Source organism: Fusarium poae (genome assembly GCF_019609905.1).
Source record: "Fusarium poae strain DAOMC 252244 chromosome Unknown contig_1, whole genome shotgun sequence".
NCBI classification, from domain to species: domain Eukaryota; kingdom Fungi; phylum Ascomycota; class Sordariomycetes; order Hypocreales; family Nectriaceae; genus Fusarium; species Fusarium poae.
In genome coordinates, this window is record NW_025408659.1 from 661,319 (window position 1) to 674,844 (window position 13,526).

Here is a 13,526-nt window from a genome sequence, read left to right on the forward strand (position 1 = left end):
GGAACCAACAAATTGATTATATTAAAGAAAAGAAGAACTGAAAGCTCTCAGAGAGCTGTCGAGCTTGTTACATACTCAAACACTTAGGAGTTTGTAGCGAGGCCATTATTTGGTGGTGTTATTACTATCGGCATCAGCCGAGTGCAGATCAACGTCCTAACCAGGTTACACTTCATTAGTAAAAAGTTCTGTAAATTGGGATCTTCATACTGCTTCATATATGGGGAGAGACCTCATATTGATCTAATTACATAGTATTTGTACTATATTTGATATCATATTTATACGATATTTGAACGACCATGCACTGTACTACACGGTTTCCGGTGTTGCTTGCACTGCACGGTATTTTTATACCGTGCAGGCAATACGATATTGAATATGATATCGTCTTATTTACGGCCACACTATTTACTTCACTGGCTGCGGATAGTCTTCCTCCTGAAACATGCAAACACTTTGGAAGGTATCAGTGAGGCGATACCTGGGACTCATGAGCCAAGTTCGGTCTTTTCGTGGCGGGGTGAACTCAAGGAATTGAGACAGGCCCCCGGGCACCAACTGGAATGCTTGAGCCATTGTCTCAGCACCACTTGTAGCCAAGAAGCCTGATTTTCATTTCACTTATAGTCTCAAGAACAATTGAGGACGCGAACTAGATACGGGAGGAGACTCGTATAAGAATGAATTAATAGCCATCTACCATGGATGGTCTGAAGACAACTGAAGTACCTATCGATAATGTTTATGATGAAGCGTCTCTGACAGTTTGCTAGAGAGCAAAGTCTTCCTAGAACACCCATAAGTATGATTAGATCCTCGAACTCAAGAACGACCCTTTGTCCTGAGGGTAAGCAGCCTTGTTTCAAAGGCGTCATGTGACTAATGTGAGAGAGCATAATTTGAGATTCCTTGCGGCCGACGTACCCAGGGATGATTGCAGACTCGACGTTGCTCAAGACCATTCGGAGATGATGCAGCGGTGCACTGAATCGGAGGCTTTGGCGTACTTAGCATCTTAATGTTAGTTGTGTTTGAATTGAATTGGGGAGGGGGGGGCAGACAGGCCTATCCTTACTTCTTATCGCTCCTGCAATAACAGTCTGCAATATATATCTCAACGGTCTCTGTCATGAGATGACTCAGTACAACCTGTACATATGTTTCAACATGTGGATGTGATTCGTGATGCTAGTTAGCCCAGGTTTTGGTATAAAGTATATTCTTTTATTCGGCGTGACGTGATCTTCCTTTTCTGGTCCACTTGATTGACTTTCACAGCGCGTTGTGTCACCAATCCATCCCTCCCATATATGTCCACATATTCATTCATTCACTGGCTCACTTACTCGCACAAGAACATGTATGAAGATTTACTTGAAATACCCGTGCCTATTCATTTCCATCGTTTTCAGTGCCAGGTGTCAACCTCCAACATTCATCAGCACTATCCCTGTACCCCATTGTTCCCTTGTCCCGCCCGGTTGTTGTTCGTCAAGTTGGAAGGATCGACAGAGTTCAATCCCATGTGAAAAGCTGCCTGATTTGTGGATCCTTGCGTAAGAAGGTTGGGCTGCTCCTGAGCTAAGTGTACTATGCTACTGGAGAGCTTAAGTGGTAGTTGGTCCATGCTTTGGATCCTGTTAGTGATCTAGAGGAGAAGATGGATGGACGGGTTGGCAAGAGTCAGGATGTGACCAAAACTTACCGGCTGTCCACTTGATGCGTACTTGTGAAAGACGTTAGTCAGAGGGAACATAGCAGAAAAGCAGGAAAGCAGGAAAGCAGGAAAGCAGGAAAGCAGGAAAGAAAGGTACAAAAGTGATGAGAAACGAAAAGAAAGTAAAAGAGAAAGAAGAGAAAAAGAAGCGAGCTAAGAGAAACACTGGCTCAATAGCTCTGAGAACTCACGTTGTCACGAGTTCTTCCAGTCTGCGGTATGGGAAAGCCGTCAGTATCTGGCCATCCGCCGGCGTAAAAGCAGCTTTGGAAGTGCTACAAGGCGTCCATCTACTCACGTCTGAAGGTTCTCACCCGACCTAATCGATAGTGAAGGCATACGTCAACCAACGAACATTCTCCGACCACAGGAGAAGGGGTCAGAAACACCAAGCATGCTCGGACCCTATGTAACTCACTGGCGAGATAGATGTTTCAACCTGTACATGAACACGGTGTTAGCGATGGACGTCCGCCAGCAGTAATGACCGTGATACTTTGGAGGATACTTACACGGCGTCAGCCTTTACTTGTCTGCCACACAAGATCAGAAAGGTCAGTTTCCAACATGTCCACAGCGATTATCGATCGCCGAAAGGCTTGGGAGACCGCTTACCTTTTCTTTTGTTCCTCGAACCTGCAGAATTCAAACCAGTTTCGTCAGCAACACTCTTGGAAGGATGTCAACGCGGAAGCAAACGTAGTCCTACACGCGCCCAACGTCTGTCCAAAAAAAGAACAATTGGGCTACATTGGTGCAGGGCTAACTCACCCATGAGATAGGGATGTTAACTGAGACTGGACATCAGATAGGATTTCCATAATGGCGCCAATGGTTTGCGGCATTGGCTCCTCATCATAGGAATATTGACCGAAGCTACCTCTATGGTATTAGTCAGCCTATGCCGGGGCAAGCTGAAGTTGGAGAGGCAACGGGGAGGAACAGGAATAGTCAAATCAAGCAGATTAGGGGCATGATCGCCGGAGATGGATGGAATGGGAAAAGGCACAACGAATCTGGCTTCGAGAATACACAATTGGCCAAAACAGGTGGACAAGCAAGTAGGGGTGAAAAGTGAAAAGTGAAAATGTGAAAATGTGAAAACAATGAAAAGAAAAGGGAAGAGGGTGAGTAGGTATGTAAGGGAAAGCAGAAACAGGACAAACTCTTCATCAGGATAAAGCAAATCATCATCTTCGACGTCTTCGGGAGTACCAACAAACTGTGGCTGCCGATCATAATGGTGGTGAGCTGGAATCTTTCTTTTTTGAGGAACTCCGTTGAAAGACTGCTGGTAGGGCCTCTGCGAGCTAGGTTGAACACCCTGAGGCACCAGGGCAGCAGTCGATTTGTGCTTTCCTCGGGTGCGGCTCGTGGGCATACGCAGCTGGCCCGGGGCCGAGGACGGCGCTAGCGCCATATGGCGCTGCCGGGCGTGGGCTTGGGCTTGTCTGGTCTTTGAAGGGTCCATGGAATGTGAGATGAAGAGATGGACTCGCGAGGAGCGTGACAAGATGGAGACAAAGTGGAAAAGGAAAAAAATAGGCAGGTCAAATGATAAGTCCGTAGACAAATCACCAGACAGATGAGTTGACGAGTGAACAAGTTGACGAGTGGACAAGTGGACAAGTGGACAAGTGGACAAGTGGACAAGTGGACAAGTGGACAAGTGGACAAGTGGACAAGTGGACAAGTGGACAAGTGGACAAGTGGACAAGTGGACAAGTGGACAAGTGGACAAGTGGACAAGTGGACAAGTGGCCGAATTAAGATGCCAAAGCCTCTATGCCGGAGTCAATTCAACTTGCAACAGGCAAACGCACAACGAAGGATGTGCCAAACGTCCAATTCTCTCCTCCACGACACTTTTATATATGAACAAAGTGGCCGTTACCGACAGTCTGGTTCAGCCCAGGCAACTGCAGTCCTCCTGTTGGGTCAGGGGGGGCAACTGCACGAATATTCAATCATCACCACCATGGGTACAGTACCTTTGACGAAGTTTACCTACTCTTACCAAGTCTTTTGCAAGAAGCTATTCTTGGTTTTTTTTTTAATTCCTTTCTTGCCTTATTTTAACCCGTTTATCACTCTAATAAACGAATATATATATAAAAAGGCAAGAAAAAGAGGTTAAGTTATAGAAGGGTCCAAAACTAGACGATTTAATTGACTAGCGCGACGCCTGCTCGCGTCCGTCTTCCGCACCTGTCCACTGCCCTACGGCTTAGCACTGTTTGGCACCTTTAGTGCCCAATTTCTTCGTTTTTGATGTCATTCAAGCTCCATGTCTTTTTTCCACCCCCGGATGAAGAGGCCCGTCTAGCCGAGTGAGGAAGAAAAGTTGTATTGAAATAGATAGAGTAAAAAATAAACGGAATTTGACTAAGCACAATTCAAAATAACATGTATAAAAATAAACACCATTCTTGGGACCTCAACGCTAATACCGGGTATCTATCCAACTTGAGACGGCAATTCCGTAAAACCCTGGATTAGGAATGTAAGAGGGCAGTTTTTTTCCCCTGCCTCGATCGTTGAGTGTGACTGAGAGAAAGACAATTTTAGTGGGTGGGGGGCGGATTCGTTTACTGATTAATTAACACCAACTAATTTATGTTCCGTGGTGGGGACGCCGGAAGCCCGGAATGATCCTGATGCTGCCTTGTCGCGGTAGCTTATCACCACAGTGGATAACAAAGGGTCGCGACGTTTCGGCAGCTCTGACCTGTCCGCACAAATATGGCTAAAAGCGTGCCGTCTCACGTTTGACGTCTTACGTCTTACATCGTACATCGTACGGCCCTGGAGGTCTGCAGGTGGCAGATCGACTTTGAGGCCTAAAATCGACCTGACTCAAGTCCCGGGTTTTCAACCCAGCTTCTATCTACTGTGCAACGTGGAAGTAGTGGGTACTATCAGGAAAGCCCGGTTGACGAACTTGCTTTACGCGATCTTACAAAATAGCCATGCGAGAGCTGGGGTTTGTTTTTCCCAGCCAATCAAACGCCTCCATCTGCTTTCCCCCAGGTCTACGGTGCTTGCTTCCGGAAAGCAATGTGGAACTCTGTCAGAATAGCAAGGCTGTCAAGAATCCTTCACATTCTGTGGGTCTGAGGTTTTTTTTTTTTTTTTGCGGCAAACACGAGGGATGGGATGACCGACATTGCCATGCTCACACACGACAAGTAACGGAACGAAAGCATTTCCAGCGAAGTGGGCTCCCACTTGGGATGTCGTTCGCTCAACGACTAGTCTATGGACACTGTTCCGACAGATGACAATTCGTCCCTGCCTGTCGCCAATTTCGGCCGCAGAGACTGACCTACGGCTCGAAAGAATCGGCGATTTAGTATCGGCCAGATTCGTTCTGTGGCAGAAGTGCCAACGTCCAAAACCCCACCCATGGAACAGATTCCGTAACGAAGTGGAAAGCAAGCGGAATTCGTAAATGAACAATGGCCCGTCATGTAACGAACGGTGGTACCATTGCCAGTCCTTCACGGCCAACTGAGCAGTAGTCTTGGCAGTGTCCTCGACCAGCAACCCCAGTTGAGCTTCCCATCACCACTGGGGCCCTATCGCAGAGGTCAGAAAGAACCCTCAAGCACTCGCGGTCGTCCAATATTGGCTGATCACTGATGATGGTAGGTAAACAAAAGATCGTCGTGGATCGGAGTTTCTGAACAACATGGGTGAGCCTGGTAATGCGTCAGAGAGTGAGAGAGAGTGGTGGGTGGTCACGGCGGGTTCTGCCCCATATGGTTCCTAGCTTCAGTCTAACTGGAATGATCTGCGTGGTCGGATGCCGCTACTTGAGCACTTCGGTGCAACATTGGCCGCGATCAGTTTTAGCTTTGTCGTTAGCTCACATGACATCCCGAGTTGTGGAGCCTTATGCAGTTCATCAAAGCGAAGCGCACAATAATCCATCGACGCGTCGTAAACGAGGATGCTCCGATGTCAGCAGGGATATAACAAGGATATAACGAAAAGAAGGCCGAGAAAGAGTAGCGATAACAGAAAGTAAAAAAGGAAAGGAAGGGAAGGCAGAGAAGAAACGAGAGCCAGAAGCCGGGAGGCCCAAGTCAGCTTAGCTTGCGAAGTTATTTGTCAGGTTTGTCTTGCGCGACGCTAGAGCCAGGATCATTTTCATGTTTTTCTGTAAGCCTTCACGACGCGTGTGTTGGTTGGTGCCTTTAACGTTACGTTGAGGGGCCCCATAGGGACACGCCTAGGCGCGCCTCCACTCCTGAACGCGTAGGCGTGCGGATTATGTCAGCCCTCAATTTCGCCCAAACTCCACTGTCGCGGTTTTCACGGGCTGCACCCATTACTGCTTTTGCTCGTCACAACTGTAGTCCCCAGGTGCGGGCTTCATCATGGCCCAAGCGACGTTTCCTGATGATGTGCTCCCGCCAGAGGGTACATACGATTCACGAGAGGCTCTGCTCGCCGCTATCAACAAGTGGGCAGCACCGAGAGGATACGCGTTCATAACTGGAAGATCTTCACGATCAACTAGCGGCAGGCAGATTATCACCTACGCATGCGATCGATGGTGTCGTCCGCCTAGCGTGTCAAAAGATCGCCAGCGTAAGACTACTACGCGAGGAACCAATTGCCGGTTCTCAATTATCGCAAAGGAATCCCTAGATAAGGCGACTTGGTCTTTAAGGCATCGTCCGGACAGCCGGTTTCATTTACACAACCACGAGCCAAGCTGGCACAAATCGGCCCATCCAGTCCATCGGCAGCTCTCCGATGCAGACAAGTCGACAGTCAGCCGCCTTACGAATGCAGGAGTAGCGCCAAAGGATATCAGGACTTATATCCGCCAGAATTCGAACACTATTGCAACGCAGCAAGATATTTATAATCATATCGCAGATAGCAAACGAGAGCTTTGTGAGGGTCAGAGCACTATACACGCCTTTGCTAACCAACTGGATAAGGAAGGGTTCTGGAACCGAATGCGGCTTGATTCGGATGACCGAATCACAGCGGTGTTATTCGCCCATCCAGAGTCATTGGCGTACCTTCAGGCCTACCCAGACCTGCTTTTCCTCGACTGTACATATAAGACAAACAAATACGGGATGACACTGCTTGATATGATTGGCGTCGACGCCTGCCAGCGATCGTTCTGTATAGCCTTTGCATTCCTCAGCGGCGAGACTGAGCAGGACTACATATGGGCCTTGGACCGGCTCAGGTCCCTGTATGAACTCTGCCATACAAGGCTTCCATCGGTTATCCTAACAGACCGCGATAAGGCTTGTATGAACGCCGCAGAAATCTGCTTTCCATCCTCAATTTCACTCTTGTGCCTATGGCATGCGAATAAGGCAGTCCTCCGTTATTGCCAGCCGACATTCGTGCGCCACCAACAAGGATCAGAGGCCTACCAGCAAGGTCTGGCCGATTGGAATGAGTTTTTCAATCACTGGCATTCGATCATGAAGTCACCGGATGAAAAGGCATTTAATCAGCGCGTGCAAGAGCTTGAAAGGCGCTACTTACCACAATACATTAAAGAGGTTAACTATATCAAGGCCAATTGGCTCGATCCGTACAAGGAAAGGGTAGTGAGGGCTTGGGTTGATCAACATCCTCATTTTGGTAATGTAGTCACCTCGCGGGTTGAGGGTATCCATGGGCTCCTTAAGAGCCACCTCAAGAAATCCACGCTAGATCTCTTCGAGGCTTGGAGGGCTATGAAGCATGCGCTTCTCAATCAATTAGCCGAACTGCAATCCAACCAAGCCAGCCAGCAAATGAGAATACCAATCGAGCTCTCTGGATCACTATACAGTGCCATACGTGGCTGGGTATCTCACGAGGCTTTACGCAAGGTGGAAGAACAGCGGAAGCTGCTCCTAAAAGAACACCTGCCCATTTGCACCGGTGCATTCTCCAGATCTCACGGCCTCCCTTGCGCCCATACTCTCAAGGCTCTACAAGAACAAAATCAGCCCCTTCGCCTGGAGCATTTTCACACACATTGGCACCTCAATCGCCATGGTGTTCACCGGTTACTACTGGAGCCTTAGCATCGACCCGATCGGATAGCCACCGGTTCGAGTACTAGTAGAACACAATCAAGCACCCAGAGAGAGCCAAGTGCATTCGAGGCAGTTCAGGCAACAGCACGGCCAAAGGCACAACCTAAATGCAGCAGATGCCACCAGATAGGTCATACAATGACTTCAAAGACATGCCCTCAACGATACGAGGAGCTTTTGAAGCCACCAGCACCGTCGGCGCAGGCAAGACCATTGTCGACGACATCTTCATCAGTATCATCCTTGCACGCAGGAGAAGCTCCAAGACCAACGTCTTCAGGATCATCAGAGCAGGCAGAGTCAGTGATAGATAGTGCCAGTTGCATTATCGTCAGTCTCGACGGCGCGGACAATATGGTGCCGGCAGCATCATCAGCAGCACCACCGGCACAGACAAGGATAATGCCGACATCAAGGTATGATGATCCTCGGGCTATCTATCAGAGATATGTTGCTGCTCGAGATGCTTGGTACAAGGTGCAGCCTCGCGGCAGTATTAAAACTAACCAGCAGTATCGGAGGGCGCTAGGTCTACCTCTGCGGTACGACAAATCTAGCTATCAATGGTGTCTCGATTGGAAGCAGATGGGTAAGCGCTGCGATACTCCAAACGGCTCCAGAGATTGGACTAAAGAGGAGATGATGGCCTATCTAGATTGGAGCAAAGCGGAAGATGACCGTGTCGAGGCTCAAGTAGCTGCGGAGATGGAACGCAGCCCTTTTTCCAGTAGAAGAGGTATGCATGATATCTGGGAGGCGGCAGCAGTAAATAGTGAGGCCCAGCAGGTCATCCATTCCGGTAGATAATTAAGAATTCATAACCGTTTAGGATCATAGTATTCTAAAAAGTAAAAACTGCATCAGAACTCGGAATTTCGACAGTGGAGTTTGGGCGAAATTGAGGGCTGACATAATCCGCACGCCTACGCGTTCAGGAGTGGAGGCGCGCCTAGGCGTGTCCCTATGGGGCCCCTTACGTTGACACTGGATTATGTAAGCAAAAGCAAAAGCAAAAATTAAAGTAAAAATTAAAGTAAGAATGGCGTCATATCGCGGTGTCATCGTCCAAAATGACATATGGCAATACCGCGGTAGCCTGACCATTCACACATCGTGAAGGACGGAAGGCTCAAAATACAACAATGCGAAATAGAACTACCGTGCTGCGCGTTGGTCTTCACGATAGTCATTGCTGCTGGCCACTACATTCATTGAGCTGTGGATAGACAAATCCGGTTTGACTTGATCACTCGATTGACTCGGGGGAAACCTCAGACTACCCTATACTACTCCGGACTTTGAGTCTGATAGGGCAGTGTCCCAGCCGTCAAGATATGTGCTCCACACAGAAGTGGATTTATTCTATCTAGCACGGCAAGACGTGATACCACGTGATATGGGCCCGATGCATGCTATGTTGACCGCAGCTGCCAATGTAACCTCAGAACTGAGCTTGACTGTACCAAGTGGGGACGCGGTGCAATATACGGACGAACGGAAGTCCGGAACAGGACGCTGTGAACAAGATTGACAGAAGCGACGTGCAATTGAATCCACAGCCAGGGTTCGCAAAAGTTGTTGGTTCTCATCAACACCCCACCCCCCCTGGCCCTTCTCGATCATGAGATGTCGTGTCGTGTCTCATATTAGGTACTCTCTTCCTTTCCCCCCGACGTTGCTTTTGTCCCGACAGTCTGGTACCGTGAAGTAGCGGTTGAATTTGGACGGAAACCCGTTGGATGAGTGTTTTGTTTTCCAATTCTTTCTTGGTTCTAGGATCGACTATGGATGGAGTAACACCGACATCACCGCTCGTCTGCGCAGCGACGGACCAACAGCCCTTACGGACGAAATGGGCCATTCTGTTGCAAGAAACCTGCGAGTCCAGTTCAGGACCCGACACTCGACCCATTCGATCTCGTCGTTCGCTCAAAAGCCCGGCCTGCTAGGTCCCGATAGGGGTTCGGGAAGATGACGGCCGGGGATCGATCGATGATGGCCCTTCTTCGTCTCTGCCTCCATTTCGACTCCAGAGACTGTCATACAAACAGGTCAAAAGAATCCTCCAAAACATGGCGCCCAAGAAGACTCGATCCAGGTCGCCCGACCCAAATGACCGAGCACGGGTCAGCTCGGCGATGCGCAAGAGAGGGAACACGGCGATCAAGAAGAACTACAAGTTCGGCAAGGACTGCGGTACGATCGCGGTGCTGTTGTTCTACAACAAGATCCACGGATTCTGGGACGGGTCAGTGTACACCCCCCCGGGGGAATCACTACCAGAAAACACGGACGAGCTGGTAAGTTCACCAATACAGGAACCCCGGAGAAGCCGACCGGGCAAGCTGCTGACCGGGGGATGATGGCGACTGCAGATACGAGACGTCGAGCGCAGGCAGGTCGTGTCCAACCACAATCTTGTTCTGAGACCAGCAAGACAACGGAAGCAGCAGGATAGGGCAAAGCCGTGCAAGGTCACAAAGTCCTACAAGGTCACGAAACCGGCACCGAGGCCGTCGCCCCGCGTACGCAGCCTTCGCAGTAGAAGACGACCCGGTGATGGATCACCTGTGTCTGGAGCCTCGCCGGCTCAACCCCAGATTACCGTTGCTGGCGATGAGTCGGAGTCCGAAGATGAAGATGAAGATGAAGACGAAGACGAAGACAAAGGCGGAGATGGAGACGACGGCGCGAGTGTCTGGGACGTCCCCAGAAGTCCAGCGCCGAGGGAGACGCAACGTCGGAGTCGTCGGGGTCGTCGTAGTGTTCGCTCTGATGCGGATAAGCCCGTAGCTCGACGCCAGAACGATGCCGCCCCAGGCACCTATGCAGTTGATCCTGTTCGCGTCGCTGAGCGTACCAACGATCATGTCAGCGACGACGATGAAGGTGGCGACTATAAACAAAAGCACCGAGGCCAAGCCCGCCGAGCCCGCGGCCGCAATCGTCGTCGTGGGTTTGACGATCAAGGCGAACCGGCAGAACCAAACAGGAATGCCGCCTCGCACCACCTTGGCGACCATGAGGTGGCACACGAGCAGAGCGCTGCGATACCGTACACTTCTATGGAGGACGGAGATGCGGAAGGTGAGCCGTGGGGCGAACCGACGGCACCTCTCGCTCCTATGGGTACGGCTGGTCCGATGGATGCTGCAGTTGACATGGCCCACTGTGATGAGGTAAGGTCCATGGATATGACGACGGGGACGGAAGACGATGCCTGGATGCACTCGGCTATCATGGAGTTTGGTGACATGGCGGATATGCCAGGTGCGCAGCACTGGGGTGACATGCTGGAGTTTGATGCCGACAACATAGATATGCACATGGATGTGGACTTGGACATGGGCCTGATGGATCAGTTTGGCAACGGGCAGCTAGCCATCGACATGATGGGTCTTCCCTCAGCCGGCCCTGGTGTCGTTCCTGCGGTGTCCACAGAAGTCGGAGGAAACCAGGACGACCTTGGACTGGTGCAAGGCGACGGCGGCGACGCTAACGGTGATGGTGATGCGGATGGTGATGCGGATGTTGATGCCGATGCCGATGCTGGCAATGGCACCATCAAAATGTTACAGCCCAGTGCTGTTACTGCCAGTGGCAGCCGCGTATTCTCCACCCAGTCCAGTGATGGTGCCCTTGGAGTACAGGCGCAGCGTCTGCTGGACGAGACGCATCCTAGCCCACGGTCGATCGGCGTTCCAGGCTGGCCCGACACTCTGGAACATACCACAACTGCGGTTAAGGACGGAGAACGGCCGGCTCGTTTTGCTGGAAACCAGCTGTTGGCGATCATCGCTAAAGCATTGTCCCAGATGGACAGCTACGGAGATGTTGAGCCAGATATCGGCGATAAAAGTTGTTGGCCAATGCAAAGTCGAGACATGATCGGTATGCCGTTCGCGATGCCGGCTTGTTGAGTACGGACTACCTCCGGCTTGCATCGTCCTTCACTCGCTTGCCCATCACTGTGCTTCTTTCGCCTCTGTTTTTCCGTCAGTCGTCCATTCGGGAATCGAGAAAGAAGAGGAGCAGAGACGAAGGGGGCAAGACAGGTATCGGAGTGTCTCTCTCTGTCTCTCTCGACAGTACGACATGATGGATGGAGGAAACAAGGATAGAATTAGAATAGAAGAAATGAACAGAATGAAGATACCGTACTCGTTGCATTACTTGTTGGTTGAGTGATTTATCAAGCAAGGCAAAACTCTTGCCGTGGTGGCTTGTCTCCTTCCACTGATCTACGCGGTCAGGCACGCGGTCAGGCACGCGGTCAGGGGCAATTGATTTCACCTACCTACTAGTAATAGCTTGCTAGGATGCCATCACTTCTATTGTGTTACCTGGTTATCGTAATCGGCCTTACCTGCTTCTTGGTTTGATCGAACCGAAGTCATCGTAATAACCTTGTCTCTTTTGTGCAAGTTTTTCAATGACTGGAAGGTGGGGATCCAATATGACACCCCAAACGGTAGTTTTAGGCTTGAAACACTGCGTCCGAACTTTGATTTTCTATAGTTGTAATGCGGGTGGCGTGCCCTGTCGCCGGTAATCCATCTTAAACTCTGCAATCTCACAAAGGCACCTGAGAAACGGGACACTGTACGGTACTTTAACCTCAGGAAGGTGCCAAATCGTATCCCAAAAAACTATGACAGCCAGAAAGAGGCTCCTCTGTAACAGACGTGTTTTCCCCCTTAGACAGACTGTGTCATACAATTCCTTATTCGACAAGTGTCGATTTACCGTACTTTCCTTATCTTTCCCGCTCCGTATTCTTTCCCCCACCACCACCTTTTCTACATGTCCCCTGGTAAGCTGTCCAAGACGTCTAACTCAAAAGGAATAATCACGCAAAATACAGGCAACAGTCTTGAGTGCGTCGGAAACGCCTCCCAGGAAATTTGTTTCCTGGGCACACGTATCTTCGACCCTTGTTACCATTCTAGTTGCTGGCCAACGTTGCTCGTACAAAGTGATTGGTAGTGCCGTGGTGACTTGTAAGAGTACAAAGGTCGATGAGACAATTTTAAGATTCATACTTAGAAATTGATTAATGGCGGAAACGGGGTCGGCGACTAAAAGGTGACTACAAAATTATTTGTTCAGAAAGAATCACCATCAAGGTATTTCTAGGAAAGGACGCAGCACGGGAGCCGCCGTTTATGTATTCTCGCCATTATCATTTCATCAAGAACGAGGTCTGAAGCTGGATGGCGCGATGCCGAGAGGGAGTGAAATTTAAAGGCGGCTGAAATGGCCCTACAACCCTTGACTTCCTTGTCAGTGGGTACTACTTTACGGTTGAAGGTCTGCTTCAGGCCCTTGTGCCTGTCAAGCGTCGGCAGACATCCGTTCCAGAACTGGGCCTTTGTCGTCTGGTCCACCCTTGTTTTCCCTGCACCTACGTCTCGGTTTAGTCCAAAAAAGAGGAATATCCTCATTCTGCCCACTTCCTATTCAATTGCAGTGTCTACTTCTTTTACTGTTTTGACTACACCCTCAGCTCTGCAACAGGTATCCACGCAAATCTCTCAATTCGTCCAGTGCCAAATCAGTGTACAGACCGCTTAGCATCGTGTGCGCATATCTCCAATCCTGGTGTGTCATGACCATAGCTAAAGGGGACGGCCAGGAGAATAATGGCATGTGAGTGGCAATAACACAACACCCACCTCTCCCACATAATGTTTATATTGCGCAGTAGTGCTGGGTGAAAATGTATTTTATAAAACTTGATT

The 13,526-nt window shown here is 49.8% G+C and overlaps 2 protein-coding genes across 2 annotated transcripts; one reads left to right on the top strand and one right to left on the bottom strand.

The window, feature by feature from the left end:
- Positions 1 to 2,487: 2,487 nt before the first annotated feature.
- Positions 2,488 to 3,191, bottom strand: FPOAC1_012999 (uncharacterized protein; the record flags this gene model as incomplete). Its single annotated transcript, XM_044857341.1, has 2 exons — positions 2,488 to 2,602; positions 2,887 to 3,191. The coding sequence occupies 2 exons, from the start codon at positions 3,189 to 3,191 to the stop codon at positions 2,488 to 2,490; spliced, it is 420 nt and encodes a 139-aa protein (XP_044701524.1).
- A 6,666-nt stretch (positions 3,192 to 9,857) lies between these two features.
- On the top strand, positions 9,858 to 11,705 carry FPOAC1_013000 (uncharacterized protein; the record flags this gene model as incomplete). Its single annotated transcript, XM_044857342.1, has 2 exons — positions 9,858 to 10,085; positions 10,161 to 11,705. The coding sequence occupies 2 exons, from the start codon at positions 9,858 to 9,860 to the stop codon at positions 11,703 to 11,705; spliced, it is 1,773 nt and encodes a 590-aa protein (XP_044701525.1).
- Between the last annotated feature and the right edge of the window lie 1,821 nt (positions 11,706 to 13,526).